General features: G+C 36.5%; 1 protein-coding gene across 1 annotated transcript in view; it reads left to right on the top strand.

Annotated features, from left to right (window-relative positions):
* Positions 1-20,246, top strand: part of LOC138319156 (DDB1- and CUL4-associated factor 15-like) — a 42,682-nt gene that overhangs the window by 5,911 nt on the left and 16,525 nt on the right. Inside the window, exons 2-4 of the mRNA XM_069262098.1 lie at positions 1,302-1,420; positions 1,908-2,052; positions 3,414-3,520. Of these exons, the coding sequence (XP_069118199.1) occupies positions 1,302-1,420; positions 1,908-2,052; positions 3,414-3,520 (371 nt within the window). The remainder of the gene's footprint in view (positions 1-1,301; positions 1,421-1,907; positions 2,053-3,413; positions 3,521-20,246) is intronic.

A 20,246-nucleotide genomic window follows, 5' to 3' on the forward strand; every position in this document is an offset into this window, starting at 1 on the left:
TCAAGGTGACAAGGGTCAAATAGGCTACATCTTTAAATGACTTCTTCTCAAGAACTAAATGGCCCAGGATACTCATATTGGGCCTGCAGCATGCTGGGATAAAGGGCTACCAAGGTTGTTCAAATGAAGGACAAGGTCACAGGGGCTAAAATCCTTTAAACAACTTCTTGTCAATAACTAAGAGGCCTAGAGACCTAATATTGGGCCTTTGACATGCTTGGATGAAGGGCTATCAAAGTGTTCAAATGAATGACCTTGATCTTCATTCAAGGTAATGGGGGTCAAAAAGGCTAAAATCTTTAAACAACTTCTTCTCAAGACCCAGAAGGTCCATGGTACTGATATTGGGCCTGTAGCATGCTGGGATGAAGGGCTACCAAGTTTGTTCAAATGAATGACCTTGATCTTCATTCAAGGTCACTGGAAAAAATCTTTAAATGACTTCTTCTCAAGAACCAGAAGGCCAAAGGTATTGATATTGGGCATGTAGCATGCTTGGATGAAGGGCTATCAAGTTTATTCAAATGAATGACCTTGATCTTCATTTAAGGTCACGGGCGGCAAATAGGCTAAAATCTTTAAATGACTTCTTCTCAAGAACCAGAAGGCCCAGGGTACTGATATTGAGCATGTAGCATGCTGGGATGAAGGGCTACCAAGTTTATTCATATTGGATTACCTTGACCTTCAATCAAGGTCACAGGGGTCAAATAAGCTAAAATCTTTAAACGACTATGTTGTATTGTACTAATAGTCAGATGACCGTTAAGGCCCATGGGCCTCTTGTTTCATGAAAAATGCGTTTAATTTTTGTAATATTCAAAATATAATGGTCAATTCAACTTTTAAAAATCACTTGGCTTCACTGTATCATCAATGTGTGTAATGTATTGATTCAGTGTATTGGCAATATGACATGTGTTTTAGTTTTCCAATATCCAGCCTTACCATTTGTTTTTTAAGTGTTTAAATGTGTATTGTTATTGTCACATTTAAGTATAACCATAACTGCTCCTCCATCAAAGAAATAGCTGGGTGTTCCCTCTGCTCATCAGCTCAAGGCCTATATAAAAAGATGATACAATAGCAAAATAATTTGGACTGCTAATCCAGCAGCATCAACAAGAAATATCTGTTTGCTTATGTGAGCCATAGTAAAGTGCAATAACTTAAAACAAATTCACTGACCAGGGGCTCTCATGTGAAGAGAATGACAATTTATAAAAAGGAATATGTTTGTTCATAGATTGATGAATTTCTGCCACAGTAGTCTGTTTAAAAATGTTGTTTTCGTATTTCAGACATTTGGCGCTTTTCAAAGACATCGAAGATCCTTTCATCAACGAATATTCTCTAGAATACCAGCAAGACTTTGTTATCGTTTAAAGTCTCTTGTTTCCCAAGACATTTTGGAGGAAGGGTAAGCATTAATAACAATAGGACAAAAAACCTTTCTATAGACTTTCCCGCCAGCAGGAAGATTACATGTCATTTTCTCAAAATGTTCATTGTTGTGTATATTATATTGTCCAAAAAAGTTGAAAACTGCTATACAAGAGTTTTGAAGGATGATAATTGCAATTATTATAGTTTTCAATATAGCAAGATTTGGTTACCATAGTTACCAACAAATGAAAATGAAGGTAACTGAAAACGTATGAAGGATTATTGTTCATGTTGTTTTGAGGGTTAACCAAGTACAACTCAACTCTTGTTTAGATAAACTTTATTTACTGAGGATTAAATGTTTAGTGAACAGCTACATGGTCCTGAGGATGGGTATAAGATAGTCATTAGCTTATTTTCACTTAATTTCTGGAAAAGATTTAAGACATTGAAATGTGTTACAATTTAGCTGTAAATAGATAGTAAGATAATAGTAACAGATGTTGTCCTTTCTATTTCAGTCATGTTTTCCTTGGGTTCACAAAGTGTGGGCGGTTTGTGGTGTCCTATTCTTGTCAGATGACGTCTGATGAACACCTTGGCTTTCCGTCCTACATCTATGCACTGCAATGGTGGAATTTCATCCCAAATTCACCACTTATAAAGGTTGGTAATACGCAATCTTGATCCATAAAAGGGAGTGTCTGTCCATTGCTCATGTGTTGGTGTTTTCTTTTTAGCTCACCATCATCAGATGGTGGGTTATTCAATTCGACTTTCGTTCATGGTCCGTCTGCGACCGTCCTTCCATCGTCTGTTTACAATTCTTATCACTATTTCTCAGAAAATGCTGATGGGATCATTCTCAAATTTCATATTGTAACGCACCTCGGGGTTCTTCTCGGCTAAGTTGGCAGATATATGACGATAACTCTGACAGCAGTTTCCAAGAATAAATTAATGCAGAATATTTGTTTACAGCGGGATGTATTTACAATGGCACACACACCTCTGACTGTGTGACCGCCGCTTCGCTCGGCGTGGCGGAATTGCCGGGAAACTACTTGAGCAACCTGCACCGGCGTAACCCTGCCGGCGCACCGCTCCAGCGTAACTAATGCCGCTCTAAGTCAAACTGTTGCCCTCTAACTCCCTAGTTTCCCAACGCCGGCAATTCCGTCACACCAACCTCGACGAGGTCCTTGTATATGACATAATTAGTGTTTACGTATGTGGACTGTGGCCTTGGACAGGTAATAAGAGAGCCCGTAAACTATCGGCCTGGTCCTTATATGATGAATGATAACCTAAATATTTCGGACGTTAATAATAAAATGAATGTGAAGGGTGTTTGATACGCATGAATACACACGATAAGAATTATGCGACCAAAACCCGAAATAACTACTGCGTTTCTATACATACAAACAATGACAAATACCTTATATTACAATATGTAGGTTCCCCTAGGGCCCTAGTTGTGCATATTGTATTTTGGGACTGATCGGTAACAAATTGGCCACCAGACAGCCATCTTATTTTAGTAGTTAAAGTTTGTTATAATTATTTCTCAGATAATGTTGAAGGGAGCATCCTCAATTTTCATATGTAGGTTCCTGTAGGGCCATATTTGTGCATATTGCGTTTTGGGAGCAATCAGTCAACAAGATGGCTACCAGGCCATCTTGGATTTTGGAAGTAAAAAAAAATGTTTCCAATATTTCTCAGAAAGTTTTGAAGAGATCTGTCTCAAATTTCATATGTAGGTTTCCCTTGGGCCCTAGTTGTGCATAGCGCATTTTGGGACCGATCGGTCAACAAGATTGCCGACAGATTTTGCTAGTTGAAGTTTGAAAAGTAGAGAAAAGATCTGACAATTGTCAGACATAGATCTGTCTTTGTTTGGCACCAAGATCCCTCTGGTATCTCTTGTAATTACCGGGTATAACCTTTTAACCTAATACCAACTATCAGAAATTTTGTTTTTAAATGTTTAATACTACTGTCTGTTTTGTTTGATACTTCAGACTAGTGAGGTGAAGTTGTTTGGTGAAGAAGATATTACTCAGGACCTTTATATTTCCTTCTGTGAATGGCCCCAGGACCACTCTAAAGTACTAGTGTTTGGTCACAGGTAAGGATCACATCTTTGAAATTTCTTATTCAATCCTCATCTATTCAGAATCCAAATAACAGAGGCTAGGCGCTGGACGCAGGAACTGGTGTTATTGAGTTCATTATTAGCTCACCTAGTCTGAAGGACCAAGGTGAGTTTATGCGATACTGCAGCGTCTGGTGTCCGTTGTATGGCGTTCATTCATCCTTTAACAATCAACTTTTTCTTCATAACTGCTGATCAGAATTTAACCAAATTAGTCTGGTAGCATTCATATGGGGTATTAACTGAAAATTATACAAAATTATACGGGTGCCTGAGGGGCGGGGCAAAGGGGGTCAATTTGGTTGTTTTTATTCAAATGACTTCTTCTCTGAAACAGCGTATTGGTCAACATTCATATTGCATTGGTAGCATCCTTATGAGGTGGGGATTCAAAATTATGCAAATGATTGGGCTGACCCCCAAGGGGCCTGAGGGTCTTGGCCAAAAGGGCCAATTTAGCATTTTCCTTATTAGCAACTATTTCTCCTTATCGAAGCATTTAATAGCTCTCATATTGCCATGGTAGCATCCTTATGGGGTGGTGATTCAAAATTATAGAAATGGTGGGACTCGCCCTGAGGGGCGGGACCAAAAGAATCAATTTGGCTATTTTCATACAAACTAGGGCTGTCACGGGTACTAAATTTTGTCCCCGGGTACCCAAATTTTGTCCCCGGGTACCCAAATTTTGTCCCAGAGTACCCAAATTTTAGTACCCGACCCGTACCCAGGTACTCAACACAGATCTATGAGTGAAAACAAAACAAATGAGTTGAAGTTCTAGACTTGTTTACAGACATCCAGACGAATTTTCCTATTTTGACAGGTACCCGGGTACACTTTTTTTTGACCCGGTTACATCCCCAACCCGACCCGACCCGTAACCGTGTACTCGGGTACTCGTAACAGCCCTAATATAAACGACTTCTTCTCTGAATCTATAAGCATAAGATTGCACTCATATTGCATTTGTAGCATCCTTATGGGTTGGGGATTTAAAATTCTACAGATGGTGGGGCTGATCTCCAGGGGGTAGAGGGGTGGGGCCAAAAGGTGTCAATTTGTCATACATAATGTGCATAGCACTGCTTAAAAATATCAAAATAATTTGTGTTGGATAAGTGATTATTTCATTCGGACAAGTGAATTTACCTCTGTCCAAAAATTAATGTTAATCCCTGAAGAGTTTTTGTGATAATTACTAAAAAAAAACAGGTTAGGGATACAGGCCCTCTGGGCCTCTTGTATCTAATGTTATCTGAAATAGAGTTGTATACCAAAAGCTTTCTGCTAGATGGTTGTCACTTCAAAGGTAACTGCCACAAACTTCGAAACAGACTGAGTTTCCCCGCGAAAATCCTTTGATGTTTTCTAGCATGTGGACACTGTCGTCTAGAGAGAATTCTGGCAACACACACCAAGGACTTCAATCAGTGGAAGGGAACAGGGAACACATCAACCTGTCAGCTGTCACAATGAAAAGCTACCAGAATAAGTTTAAGGCTTCAAAACATTTCCAAGTTAACCAAAAATGTGTTCAGCGATGGCCAATATAGAATGGGGTATTCTCGGAATTATGATTTTAAATATATTGAAAACAAGAATGAGTCACCTGTTTGGATGGAAATGGCTTGGAAATCTACCCTTGATACCATAGGAAGTAAAAGTGTTAGTGTCACATTTACTGGACACGAGAAAGAAAGACTTACAGTGATGTTATCTACCTACGCTGATGGTACTAAAATGTCGCCGTTTGTATTGTTACCAGGCGTGAAACTCCTTCCAAAAACCTGATATTCCCAATGGGATCATCGTACATGTGGGGGAGTGAAAAAAGTCTTGGGCGGATGAAACCACGATTTCTATATGGCTGAAATATGGGGTAGAAAAGACACAGAGAAAAGACTGCTCATGTGGAACATGTTTAGGGGACACTGAACTGAAGAAGTAAAAGGCAAGATAAAAAAACGTAATACAGATTTTGCTTATATTCTGGGTGGATGTACCAGCCGACTACAGCCTACTGATGTCTCTTGAAATAGGCCACTTAAATCGGATTTCATTGAAAAATATGACGACTGGTTATTCAGCAGTGAGGATAGTCTCACTAATCTTGGGAATCGACCTCCACCTCCCAAAAAACTAATTCTGAGATGGATCAAGGAGTCTTGGCCTTCGATTACACCAGATATCATAAAGAAATCATTAAAAAAAAATGCAGAATCACAAATGTGTTAGATGGTACAGAAGACGATTTATTCATGGCCAAATCTGACCCTGACCCAGAATGTGAAAATGAACCAATGTTTGAAAGTTTTAATCAGAACAATATTGATGTTTCTCAAGCAGTTTATGAATACACCAGACCCGATGTGTACAATGTTAACATTGAGTTATCTGAAAGCAGCGTCTCTAACAGTGATATAGATGATATGGGTGACGACTACTACGAATGTGTCAGTCCAGGTCATTGACATTCAAACTATCGAATATCAGATAAATATGTGGCTGTTTTTTACTGAAAAAGCTTGTTTTTGCAGTATTGCTACGGCCCGGATGACCTACTAATTTAAATGCGATTGACCTCTCATTTGCATGCGATTTTTTCTCTTTTCCTCTTTCTAGAACAAATATGCTGCTATTGTGCAGTTTAATTGTAATAAACAACTTCTGTGGTATTTCATTAAATAGAATATTTTCAAACATGTCTACAAAAACTATAGCATGAACGTCTATAATTGAAAAATAGTGAGGATAATTTGCATCAGTGGTAGCGATCGGTGGCCTAATTCTCGCCAGTCATTTGCATATATTTATGTAAACATCTGGTTTGGGTAACACTAAACTAAATAAAGGAATTGTCAGGATTTTGGTATGAATGTATCTATTTGTACTTTGATGTATACATTCATAATCTATTATATAATGACAATTTTTGAATTCATTGTGACGTAAGAAAGATACAAAAGTTGTTTGTTTTTACATGTATTATATTGATAGTCATTTTGGAGAACAGGTACGTTCGTATTGTGATCATGTCATTATGATGGCCCACTGAATTTACCAAATCTCACTCAAACAGACGCTTGTTAACTACGTACGCGTCAAGCGTCTGGGTGATCTATGCAGAAGCTAACAAACACGATAAATTCTGAGTTACGCTGGCTCCTTATCATTTCGCACGGATTGTCAACTAACGCCTCCTTTCATTAACGAGGGAATATTTAATACATGGATACAGATACAATGAAATATAGTGACACTCAGCAATAGTGTAAACGGCCGAATGTAAACAAAGACGTCATTACGCAAAGCGGACCTGTGATGTAAACTTGCAAGTCAAGAGATATTTTTCAAGCGTAATAAATGCATTCTCATATTTGAAAAACACCGAAGAATATTTGAACACTGCATGTTGCAAGCCACCTTGCTAGTAAACTACGGAATTCTTTTCGTATTTGGAGACAGAAGCAGTGAAAATCGTAAGTTTTATTTTGTTTTGCTTCTTTGCCCGGTCACACTTAATAACGACAACAAACGACAACACGTTAAATACAAGGAGAAGTTATTGACAACACAAGATATGTTATTCAGTACATTAAAATGAATAATTCTACCAAGTTTTATGAAGATTGGTGCAAAAGTGAAGGAATTAGAGCGTGATACGGTAATACTGAACATAAACACTCACAATATAAACCTGACCAGTACCGATCTCGTAACATTAAAACAGGAATAAAGTCTTCATTTTTATTCCAATCTTAATGAAATTTTGTACATAGATGCATTATAGTATGACAAATAACATATCTTCTGTTGTCGTTAGGCTTTTGAAACATTTTCGATGTTACAACGTGTTGTCAGCATACCGTGACGGCAAACCTCTTGTCACTCGATTTATCGTTGACCAGCAGCCGATTTCAGAATATTCAAATCGCTCTAATTCCTTCATTTTTGCTCCAATCTTCATAAAACTTGGTAGAAATATTCATTTTAATGTACTGAATAACATATCTCGTGTTGTCACTAACTTTTCGTTAAATCGTTGTATTTAACGTGTTGTCGTTTGTTGTCGTTTGTTGTCGTTATTAAGTGTGACCCTCTTTGCCTATCATGCCTATGGGTCGGTATATTATTATATGAACTATTTGACAGACATCGGCACATGAAGTGAACTTACAACATCATGAGTATGTGTGAATTCCTGCTAACATCCATATAATCGATGTTTTATTTTATTACAACGCAACGAACAAAATTGAATATCACTTTAAATTTGAAGTAGTTTGTTGTTGTTATATTAACAGTTGACAAGATTCATTTTTGGTATTATTTTCTAATGCGATGACATCAAATTTAATATTAATGCATAGAGTCAATTTACCAGATTGTCAATATGTCTATAAACATCACAAAGCATGTGTTTATTTGTAGGCAAAACAATGCATGATATAGATCCATACACAATACGTACATATGTGTGTAATACACATGTGATTACAGAATTTCTTTAGATAGATAGAAGAATTGTAATGCTAGATTTATTTAAGACAATTAATATCTGGGATTTCGAAATTGGCAGTATGAACTTAAAACATCGATTAAACAGTCACTACATATGTAACTTCATGGATTCAGAGAATTTATAATAACACTTACCAAAATAAACAATAACCTGTGCACTGTAATATATATCATACATGGTAAATTTACACTTGCTCAATATTACAGTATTTGGTTTAAAGTAAGTTTTGCTTACAGTAAAAAACATTGTATTTTATGAATGTGTATCAGTTATAGGAGACAAACTAATTATGATGCTAATATATTTAAAGATGCTCCACCGCTGACAAATGGTATTTTTTCAATATCAAAAACGGCAGCAGACGATTTAGAATTTTTCTTCAGTTACAAAAGTTACTTACTTTCCACCATTACCGCCGTTGAAAAGTTTGAGCTTCTAATTTCACTTCAAGTTAAAAATATAAAAAAAAATAATTAATTGCATCCGGAAAAAATTCCGTAGCACTATATCCTATATGGAATGAAGTACTGATTGCTCTGACCCAAAGGCAAAATGAATTATTTTATATCATTTTTTGTGTTAAATAGCTAATTATTGTTCAAATGATGAATATCATTTATACTCTGTCGGCGGTGGAGCATCTTTAACTCAAAGTACTTGTATACACGAGTCCAATTTCTTCCTTTTGTCATTGTTAGATGATTTCTGTAACTTTGTTTATAACAAATTAAGAATATTGATATATATGTTAAATTTTATAATTACAGGACTCATTGGCTAGTCATCTGAAGCAGTTTCATAATTGTTGAAGACTGGAGATTATCAGGATTACTTTGGAAGCAGTGAAATGATTCAAAGGATGACTACCAGGCATATATTAAACTAGCTGCGACAACATACATGTAGCTCTGGACAACAGGCATATGAGTTGGCGCTTCTCATTTGCATTGTTTCATAGTGCCAATTAAAACACCAAAATTCAAAAAAGTAAATCCAGTATATTTGCAACTTTTGCAAAGGGTTGTCACCATTTGACATACTGCCGATTGTTATCAATCTGTGGAGAGATAGAAGGTGTTTAAACTTTTAACTTCACAGACTGACTCACGTGTTAGTCTTTCTGTTTTGTTGTAAAATTCAAACAAACAAAAAAGAGTTTTCTTGGCTTGAATGAAACACACTATATATGTTCTGACAGACTGTCATTGTCAGAACTACAATTCTGTCCCATTGACTGTAATGTTGCAAAACATCAAGTGATGACAATTAGTGAGTGTCGAGTAACTTTGCGTTTAGATATATATAGAAATATCCTACATTTATAATATAAACTGATAGTTTATTTACCCATCATCACGCTTGAATTATCATTACTACAATTTATATTTCAATGATTCACATCTGTGACACGGCCATATAAGTACATTGTATATGGAATGACATTCATTTATTTGCTACAACAGAAACATATTAAACAGTTTTACTTGTTGACTTTGTGCAGAAATTTTAACACTTCTGGTGACATAGCCCATTGGTTGTTCCCATTAGTTGATGCTTCTATCAAATGTTTTTACAACTGTTTCTGAACTTGTTACCAATACATGTATAAACATTTGTAAGTAATGTGTACATGACAATTTCAAAATTGACTAGGGTACACGAAATTCGGCAGTCCGGAAAATTTGTAATCTGGACGGTTTAGGCTGGGAACGAAGGTGTCCAGATTATCGAGGGTCCAATGTACATGTCAATGTATACAAATAACACACTGATTTTGAAAATGGTTGTTTTAATATGCTGTTAAGTATCCTCAGTGTCCATTTTATGCATTATATAGAGACAGTATCATACTGAATCTGGCTTTGATTTGACTTTTCTTCAATATTGCAGCAAAGTATCAAGAACTGCTCATTACTTACTAATATGCCTGAATACATTGTGTGTATCACAGAAGAGAACTAGAAAAAAATAATGTATTGTGATGTTATTATCCCCCGCCCAACGAAGTTGGCGGGGGATATACAAATGGGTTCCGTCCGTCTGTCTGTCCGTCGGTCCGTACGAATGGTTTCCGGAGCATAACTCTAAAACCAGTAGAGATATTTCCACGAAACTTCATACACACATTGGTCTTATGGTCTAATAGTGCCTTTTGCTATTTTTAGCTCACCTGGTCCAATGGACCGAGGTGAGCTTATGGGATACCGCAGTGTCCGGTGTCCGTCGTCCGTCGTCCGTCGTCTGGCGTCCGTCAACAATCGACTTCTTCTCCATAACCGCTGGTCAGATTTCAATAAAATTTGACTGGTAGCATCCTTATGGGCTACTAACTGAAAATTGTACAAATGATGGGGCTGACCCCCCAGGGGCCTGAGGGGTGGGGCCAAAAGGGGTCAATTTGGCTATTTCCATATAAACGACTTCTTCTCTGAAACCAAGCATGGGATAGCACCCATAATGCAATGGTAGCATCCTTACATGGTGGGGATTCAAAATTGTACAAGTGATGGGGCTGACCCCCCGGGGGCCTGAGGGGCGGGGTCAAATGGGGTCAATTTGGCTATTTCCATATAAACGACTTCTTCTCTGAAACTAAGCATGAGATAGCACTCATAATGCAATTGTAGTATTGTTATAGGGTGGGGATTCAAAATTGTACAAATGATGGGGCTGACTCCCAGGGGGCTGAGGGGCGGGGTCAAAAGGGGTCAATTTGGCTATTTCCATATAAACGACTTCTTCTCTGAAACCAAGCATGGGATAGCACCCATAATGCAATGATATCATCCTTATAGGGTGGGGATTCAAAATTGTACAAATAATGGGGCTGACCCCCTGGGGGCCTGAGGGGCGGGGTCAAAAGGGGCCAATTTGGCTATTTCCATATAAACAACTTCTTCTCTGAAACTAAGTATGGTATATAAATGACTTCTCTGCAACTAAGCATGGTATAGCACCCATTATGCAATGGTAGCATCCTTATAGTGTGGGGATTCAAAATTGTGCAAATGATAGGGCTGACCCCCGCGGGGCCTCAGGGGCGGGGTCAAAAGGGGTCAATTTGGCTATTTCCATATAAATGACTTCTTCTCTGCAACTAAGCATGGTATAGCACCCATAATGCAATGGTAGCATCCTTGTAGGCTGGGGATTCCAAATTGAGCAAATGATAGGGCTGACCCCCGGGGGCCTGAGGGGCGGGGTCAAAAGTGGTCAATTTCCATATAAATGACTTTTTCTCTGCAACTTAACATGGGATTGCGCTCATAATGCAATGGTTACATCCTTATAGGGTTTGGATTCAAAATTTTGCAAATGATGGGGCTGACCCCCCCGGGAGCCTGAAGGGTGGGGTCAAAAGGGGTCAATTTAGCTATTTCCATATAAACGACTTCTTCTCTGCAACTAAGAATGGAAGAGCACTTATAATGCAATGGTAGCATCCTTATAGAGTTGGGATTTGAAATTGTACAAATGATAGGGCTGACCCCCGGGGCCTTAAACGGCAATAGATGCGAGGTCAAAAAGGTCAATTAGGCTACTCTTTTTCTAATTGTCAGAGTTTTGTGATAATTACTAACAAAAAACCAGGTGAGCGATACAGGCCCTCTGGGCCTCTTGTTAGTTTTTTATTTTTTGCATTTTTTCCGTAACCATGGAAACATTGCTGAAAATATCATATTTTTGTACCAGGTTCGTTTCCGGAGCATAACTCTAAAACCAGAATAGATATTTCCACGAAACTTCATAGACATATTGGTCTTATGGTCTAGTAGTGCCTTTTGCTGTTTTTAGGTTTTCATTTTTTGCACTTTTTCCGTAACCATGGAAACATTGCTGAAAATATCATATTTTTGTACCCGGTTCGTTTCCGCAGCATAGCTGGAAAACCGGTTGAGATATATGCACAGAACTCCATAGGCACATAAGTCTTATGGTCTTGTAGTGCCTTTTGCTATTTTAAGGTTTTCACTTTTTGTACTTTTTTCTGTAACCATGGAAAATTGCTGAAAATGGCAGATTTTTGTGTAAGAATCGTTTCCGGAGCACAACTCTCAAACCAGCAGAGATATTTTCATGAAACTTCATAGACACATTGGTCTTATGGTCTAGTAGTGCGTTTTGCTATTTTTAGGTTTTCATTTTTTGCACTTTTTCCGTAACCATGGAAACATTGCTGAAAATATGATATTTTTGTAGCAGGTTCATTTCCGGAGCATAACTCTAAAACTAGCAGAGATATTTCCACGAAACTTCATAGACACATTCTTTTTATGGTCTAGTAGTACCTTTCGCTATTTTTAGGTTTTCATTTTTTGCGCTTTTTCCGTTACCATGGAAACATTGCTGAAAATATCATGGTAAATGGTAAATGTTACTTTTGCAAAACTCCACCCATCTCTGTGTATATAGTCTAATATAAATGTCAAGGCTGTATACCTGATTCAACAATTGCAGCCCCGCTCTACTTGAATTATACTCCATCTTTCTTTAGCTCAACTTCTTTTTCCTGTTTTTTTTTTCATACACATAGGTCTCCACAATCAAACTTACTTCAGCTTTGATATCTCTATTGGCGGGGGATCTGAATGACTATGTCCTTGTTTCATGTTTGTATTAAAGTATTTTTGAATAAACATAATTCAAAACAATTCAGTTTTGATTTTGATGCAGTAACCAATTCTTTAAATGAACATTTGACCCTTAGTTTTTGTCATTTCATTTCTTCTCTTGATAATTATCTAATTAATTGCCTTTTGCCCTTTCCTCCTGTAGTAGATCTGTACCACATTGTTCATCGGAAAAAAATATACTTGTATATTATATGCATTGCACATACAGAGGACTCCATATAATCGAATAACGGTTATTTGAATATTTCGGTTATTTGCATAAAATTCTGCGGTACTGATTTTTATTCTTCTTTATCTTTGATTTTCAACTCCGTGTATTTGCATAGACTTTTACATGACCTCCGGTTATTTGAATAAAATATTTTGGAAATTCTAAAAATAAAATCGAATATATTTTTAGCGAAATTGGCCGATATATGTTTCAAGATACTTCGCTTTTACTAGAAATCATCATGGTGACAGATTAACGTTATCGTATGGCTTGTTATTTTATGCATGAACCTGCAAAGGTATTTGACGCTGTTACGATTTACATCAGCAGCGGTTGATCATAACTTTAGTACAATCACTGACTCAAACATCTAATTAAAGCATTTGCACATTCAAATATGTTTATTTATTAACGTAACGTACCTTAGTTCGCGATCGGTTGGAGAAACCATGCTTCCTTACAACAATCGCCATTCATGAGTAGTCTTGTTAAACCAGAGTCTTGTTGACTACGACAGACATGTGTGAATCAAGCGTCTCGTTGAACGAGACATAAAAGCATGCAAAGTCGGCGTGCAGTGACTACCGCAAGTTTCGTACAGTATGTAGGATACAAAAGATACTTGCTACGTTGTTTCATTGCTACTTGAATATGCATTAATTTCTGAAATGTTATCAAGCTATTCGCCGTATAGATCAACAATACAGAGAGAATTCTCAAAACACATTTAGGTCCAGTGAAATGTACGTAAATTTGTTTATTATTTAGGTTCAGAATTGTAGACACAAATGCAATCCTGTTTATTAATTTCATTTGATATTGATCGTTTAGCTGTTTCTCAAATATTCACGTGTCGATCTAACGTAAACAAGAATCTAATATTGGAATATTTTTTGTTATTAAACAAGTAAAATCAATTTACAACTTCGAAAATAATTACTTGTTGTTCGTTTTAAGTGTAAATAATTTATGTATTTATCAAGTAAACGAAACGATATCTATTTACCTGTTCACATACATATGTGTGAGGTCAAACGAAGGTGCAAAATGTCATCTCCGCCTATTCGAATACTCCGGTTATTTGCATATTTTCTTCTGGAAAATGACTTATTCAAATAAGCGGAATCCTCTGTAGTTCCTTATAAATGAGGTCTGTAAACAGCATTTGCAGCATAAGCCACAAACTTTATAAAAATGCCATCAAAGGATATCCATGTGTCAGATTATACTTTCTTAATGTTTCCCTTGTTGTCATTTTACTGCAGATTGTTATTAGCTGTAGGTCTCCATGGCCTTGTCCTCAAGATCAATTATCAAATAATCATAACTACAAAATTTTTCTTTATTTTGTTATTCAGACAATTATACTAGTGGGGCAACACCTTAAGGGATGTTGCAGATGAAATGAGAGATGAAAAGGACCAAATAACTCGTGATAATTCTCCAAAATATGTGCTATGCATATAAATGTACATGTATACGGTGCATACGTGTATGGAAATTAAATGAAAAATAACGCACAAGGGGTCATGTTACATATATCTCTGATCTATTTTGTCTGTATGAAGGAGTGTCGCAAAAGGGATATAACTCTTGCTTTTACTCTTAAAAGAGAGCGGTTTCATAAGCTTAGGAAACAATATCCAACAATTCAAAGTCATTTTTAGTGTTTCCCACAGCCCCGATTAGCATGGCGCCGCGCCGTGCCCTTTTTACCTGACGCCATGCCCCTTTGACCTAACGCCGTGCCCTGTTTGTTCCCAGTACACTTCTACTAAATTACCAAATACCAGGTAGTGGCTTGATAATTAAGTAAACAAAAGAAGTGTGACCACTCCCTGACCCCCTGACCAACACCCCAGTGGCCCTAATTAGCAGCCTTGGGCTATTTCCACCTTGGCTTGTGGTGTCACTTTCAGGTCTGTGTATTACGTAAGCTGAAGTCAAGCAGCCGATCGGCAGCCTAGAAAACAATCAGCTGGCCTTTCAATAAGTTTTATGACTACAGCTAGTGAGCACTACTTCAAAAACAAATACTGCTTACAACTGTAAATGATTTACTCACGTTTTTAATGTTTAATAGGCCTATCTATATCGGATGGATGTCACAAGATTTGCAATCGTAATGTCCGCCATTTTGGGTGTATTGTAATAGTAGATCCGGAGGTATTGAATTTCAGGATTTTACTAATATTCACGTTTTTAAAAATGAAAACGGTATTATTTTTTTAGAATTTTGGTGTGAATTTATTTTTAGAAAAGATATCTTAATAATAATCAAATTATTAATAGCAAAGTAATAAAAATAAATCAAATTAAAAAGAAATCAACTTTTTTCTCTATCAGATTAAATTGAAATATTTTGCATAGTACTCTAACACTTATCTGTATTTTCTTAATTTAGTGCTTGTAAATGTAGAACATTATTTTAAATAATTGTCCATTATTATGAAGCATGTTATCTTATTCAAATCAATACAGTATTTTTGATATTTAAATAAAGATATATATTAAAATAAAGGTAATTGGATTGAAATAAAGAAATACATTTTGAATTTTCCCATTCTTTTAATTAATATAAATGAAATTTAGATCTTTCTTGTGAATCAATTATAGTCATGATCATATGATCTGCAGATTACAATTTTCAAAATCATTTTTTTTCACTCAGAATAAATAAATAGATGTCCTGATATTACTTAGCAACTCAGATAGTTTAAAGCTTTTAAATGATGTTAAGTTGAACCAGAATTAAATAAACAACAAGACAGTTTTAAAGATTTCCCCATGTATTGGAAGTTGTCGATATAACCTTTGTGCCCCTCTGATGGTTATTTATCGCGGTCAAGGTGCCCTTTTCAAAACCCAGCACCATGCCCTTTTTTTTCCTGTGGGAAACACTAATTTTACAATTTTAGTCTATTTGACCCCTGTGGCTGTGACTTTAAATGAAGGTCAAGGTCATTCTTTTGATCAAAATCAGAATTGGTAGCCCTTCAGCCCAGCATGCTGCAAACGTAATACATGTACCATGCATATGACTACATCAGACCAGTCAATTATTGATAGAGGAGTCATTTAAAGATTTAAGCTCATTTGACACTGTGACCTTAAATTAAGGTCAAGTCCATTTATTTGAACAAACTCTGTAGCCTTCCATTTGATTTCAGCATGTTACAGGCACTCCGAATTCAAAACTGGTAGTTTGATTCTTTTAAGACTTATCCTAACCTTGGGAAGATAGTCCGATTCTATTACAACTTACCAATTCTTCGGAAGGTAGCCTATTCTTTCACGTCTCATCCTAATCTTCGAAAAATATCTTAATTTCCTAACAAAAAGCACCTGAATGTACACATTCACATACCTTTTTGGTGAATAATGTATGTACTTGTTAAGATAAGATGCATTATTTTGTCTTAGGTTACTTTCCCTAATAAAAGTAGCATTAGAATGACTATTTAATGTTTTGTATTCCTATGAAAATCTGCCTTGGGTATGGGTCTACCAAATTATTTTTCATCAATTCTACATACACTACTGTACATTTGTGGACCCTTTGACAGTGTGATATGAAGGTTTATTTATCTGAAGATGAATTATTTACTGAGGAATATTACATCTTAGGGTAAATTAACCTTCATATCACACTGTCTCCGGGGACAAACATTTTATTATATAACTCAGTGAAAGAGGAGCGGTTATAGTAGAATTAAATATTTAGCATTATGCTTGGAAGTTTTGTGTTCTTACATGTACCCTGAAAATATGCATGTTCACAAGGACGTATATGAGAAGGATAAGTCACACTGGGTTTTGGGGAAGTCCAAGGCAGGCGCTTTTGTGTTTGTGCACTGACCGTGACGTTGGGCGACGACTGATTTTCCTTTGATATCCGCCGGCACAGCCTTTGATGTAGCTTGCGGGTGCGAGGGTTACCGTCTTACTTTCTGAAGCGGTGCTGTCATTTCATAGCGGTGCTGTCATTTCATGAGCTGTCGATTTTTTTAACAAAAATTTAAGACATATCCCCTAAATATTCCGTCTTTAAAGCAAGTTATAAACGTCGTGAAATTTAATAAACTTTACAATGGTGTTTCGTTTGACTTGATAAGACAAGTATTTGTTGAGAAAAACGGTTTTTATTCCCGGTTCATAGGCGTCTCGCGTGGTGTTTAGTAATGTAAAGAGACAGACACGAATCCTTCTCACTTATAAATCCTTGATGTTCATGAATAATCATGAAAAAACTCCCCTATACCCATTTTATCAAAAAGAAACTGTTTTTCCTCATATAAATAAGAAAATGAAATTGGTAATAATAAACAATATCGTCCTCGTCGAACACTCAATCCCTTACAAATACATACATTTTAGAGAACAAGATTAAACTGTTTAACATTGTTTTTTTATCATATAATAGAGAATCACATAATTACACTGTAATGCTACACATTAAATTAATATCCAGAATTCATGTAATATGGATTGTATGACACCCAACAAGTTATTAAGAGGTACCGGGAAGTTTTGCAATGAATGTTAGCTGAATGCATGAACGTGAGCAATCAGCCAATTACCTCCCCTTTCCTATTCCAGATGAAAATCTTATTTTATACCTGCAATTTTAACCACTCAGTACCCACAGCCCCTAACAAGCTACTCCATCTTTTTCACCTTCTGAATAATTTAAAACAGTGCGTTCTAATATACGTGACCAATACTGATGAAAGGACGGCAAAGAAAATTAATCAGAAAGTTGAAATTAAAGTGATCATAAAGTCATTTTGCAGGGACAAATATTATGCAATCATTGTGTGTTTGACTTAAGTGGTGTCTTGACATATTTACCACCAGCCCACTACCTTTGGGTTACGAGTTTGAATCCCATGTGTGGTAGATTCCAGGTATTGACTGCTCGTCAGTGATTTTTCTCTGGGTACTCCAACTTTCCTCTATCATCTCCTTAAATGACCTTGCAATTAATACTTATTCTGATATTCAATTTAGATATTAAAATGGCATGACATTAACAATTTTGAAATGTCTTGAATATTAGGGGGCCGCGGTGGCCAAGTGGTTAAGATGTCTCGACATATTACCACAAGTCCTCCACCACTGGGTCACGAATTCGAATCCCACGTGGGGCAGTTGCCAGGTACTGACCGCCGGTCGGTGGTTTTTCTCCAGGTACTCCGGCTTTCCTCCACCAACAAACCTGGCACGTCCTTACATGGCCGTGGCTGTTAATAGGACATTAAACAAATAAACCAATCTTGAATATTATAACCATGTAAAAGTCTGGGCCACGTTGGCCAAGTGGTTAAGATATAAAGACATAATTATTACCACAAGCCTATAGCTAGCTCCACCTCTGGGTCGCGAGTTCAAATCCCATTTGGGGCAGTTGCCAGGTACTGACCACTGGTCCGTGGTTTTTCTCCCGAGCATTTTGGCTTTCCTCCACCAACAAACCTCACATCCTTACATGACCCTGGCCGTTAATAGGACATTAAACCACAGGTGTTTGTTTCTAATATAAGTATAAGTTTGTTTTCTACCAAACTTTCATTCTTATGATGCTGAAGTGTTGACATGCAGTGGTTTTTGAGCTACCCATTAGAGCCCTGGCGTGTTTATCGGAGGACACCACAGTGTCCGACCAGTTGAAATCTGGCTGTTTTCCGATGTTTCTGGATACCTAGTGACATTTATACGGCATGATTTATATTGTATCATATACCAAATTAAAGATAAATTATCTGGCTGTCGATTGAGAGTATTCATATTATCATATCCTATACTGTTGATTAATAATCATACTTTTTCTGAAATTGGGTAGTGTTATATGGCCGGCCAAGTTATAAACCTTGACCCAGTATTATACTTATACTTATATTAGAAACGAACACCTGTGATTAAACTAATACTCATGTAAAAGTCTCCGCTATCCCTCATCAAAAAGAAACTTTTTTTTCCTCATATGAATAAGAGAATGGTAATAAGACAATATCGGTCTGGCTAAACAAGAAATATGTTACCAATTACATACATTTCCATATATTGCCTATTCTTTTAATTGTATTAAGCATTATGCTAGAAAATGAACAAATAGACAAATTACCTCCCTTTATTCAATCCCAGTATTAAAAGACTTTTTATGTGAACATGTAAAGAATGAAGTATTTAATTGTAAGCAAACCTTTTCAAAGTCAGCTGTCATTTTTCATACGTTGAATGTATACATGCATCAGATTACAGCAGATATTGTCAGAATACACTTGTAATTGATAAGATGTATAATTATAATGCTACTGAAAAAATTCTGAGGTGGGCATGGCTAGGTGTCCATCTTTCTAATTTTGTTCTTTCCCCTCTGAAACATGACATTTACGAGACCGCATTTCCAAGCGCTGACTGTTGGTTAGTGGTTTTTTTCTGTAGGACCTCTTTTGTACATCCGAATTCGAAACACATATATATTATTGTCAAGGATATGAAAATCAATTAACTAAATTCTTGGTACATAAGACACAGAAATGAACTATTTAGATACTTTTTTTTGTTATTATTTAGCCTTATTATTATAGCCTTTACATGTTCAGGGGTCGATACTAACAGTAGCCTGGCAGCCCGGGGCTGATGAAAAAAAATCAGGCTGCCAAAATGTCAAAGTACAGTAGCCCTGTTATATTTCAGACATGTACTACATATTTAGTTGAGGAAGATAAAATGGATGCTTTTAGATCTGCAAATTCAGTACCAAAATTCACTAGAATGTTGGAAATTGAATATAGAAATTGTTTCCCGTCCCAGAGGAGAATCACCCCAACCTACATGTACTCCATTATATACTGCTCGCGCCTTTTTCCACAAATTAGAGAACATTTTTTATAATTAATTTTTAATATAAAAAAAATCAATTAGCCTAAAAATTTAGTTGGTTTCTGAAATGCTCGAAACTGAAGAGGCTGTTGAATGTTTGACATTCAGTACAATTAATTTAAAAAAAAACTGTTGTTAACTATGCCCCCACCCCCTCCCTCTATTCTAAGTAAACAGTAACTTACCGTAAAAACTTACACCAGTGTAATTTGCGCAGGTACTTTTTAGGGCTGAAAATGCTGAAAAAAATCTATCAGTATATTTTGCGCATCAAAAATTTTGGGAAAAAACGATGTCCAGGGAGTCCCAAAATCGATGTATGAAGGTGACAATTTCAATGCAAAATATTCCTTTAAAATGCTTGACAACTTGCACAAAGAAGTGTTGTATTAAGAAAAAATAACATACTAAAATCGCATCATGTTTGTTTTCTTTTATTGGCCA

This window comes from Argopecten irradians, chromosome 3 (genome assembly GCF_041381155.1).
Source record: "Argopecten irradians isolate NY chromosome 3, Ai_NY, whole genome shotgun sequence".
Taxonomy (NCBI): domain Eukaryota; kingdom Metazoa; phylum Mollusca; class Bivalvia; order Pectinida; family Pectinidae; genus Argopecten; species Argopecten irradians.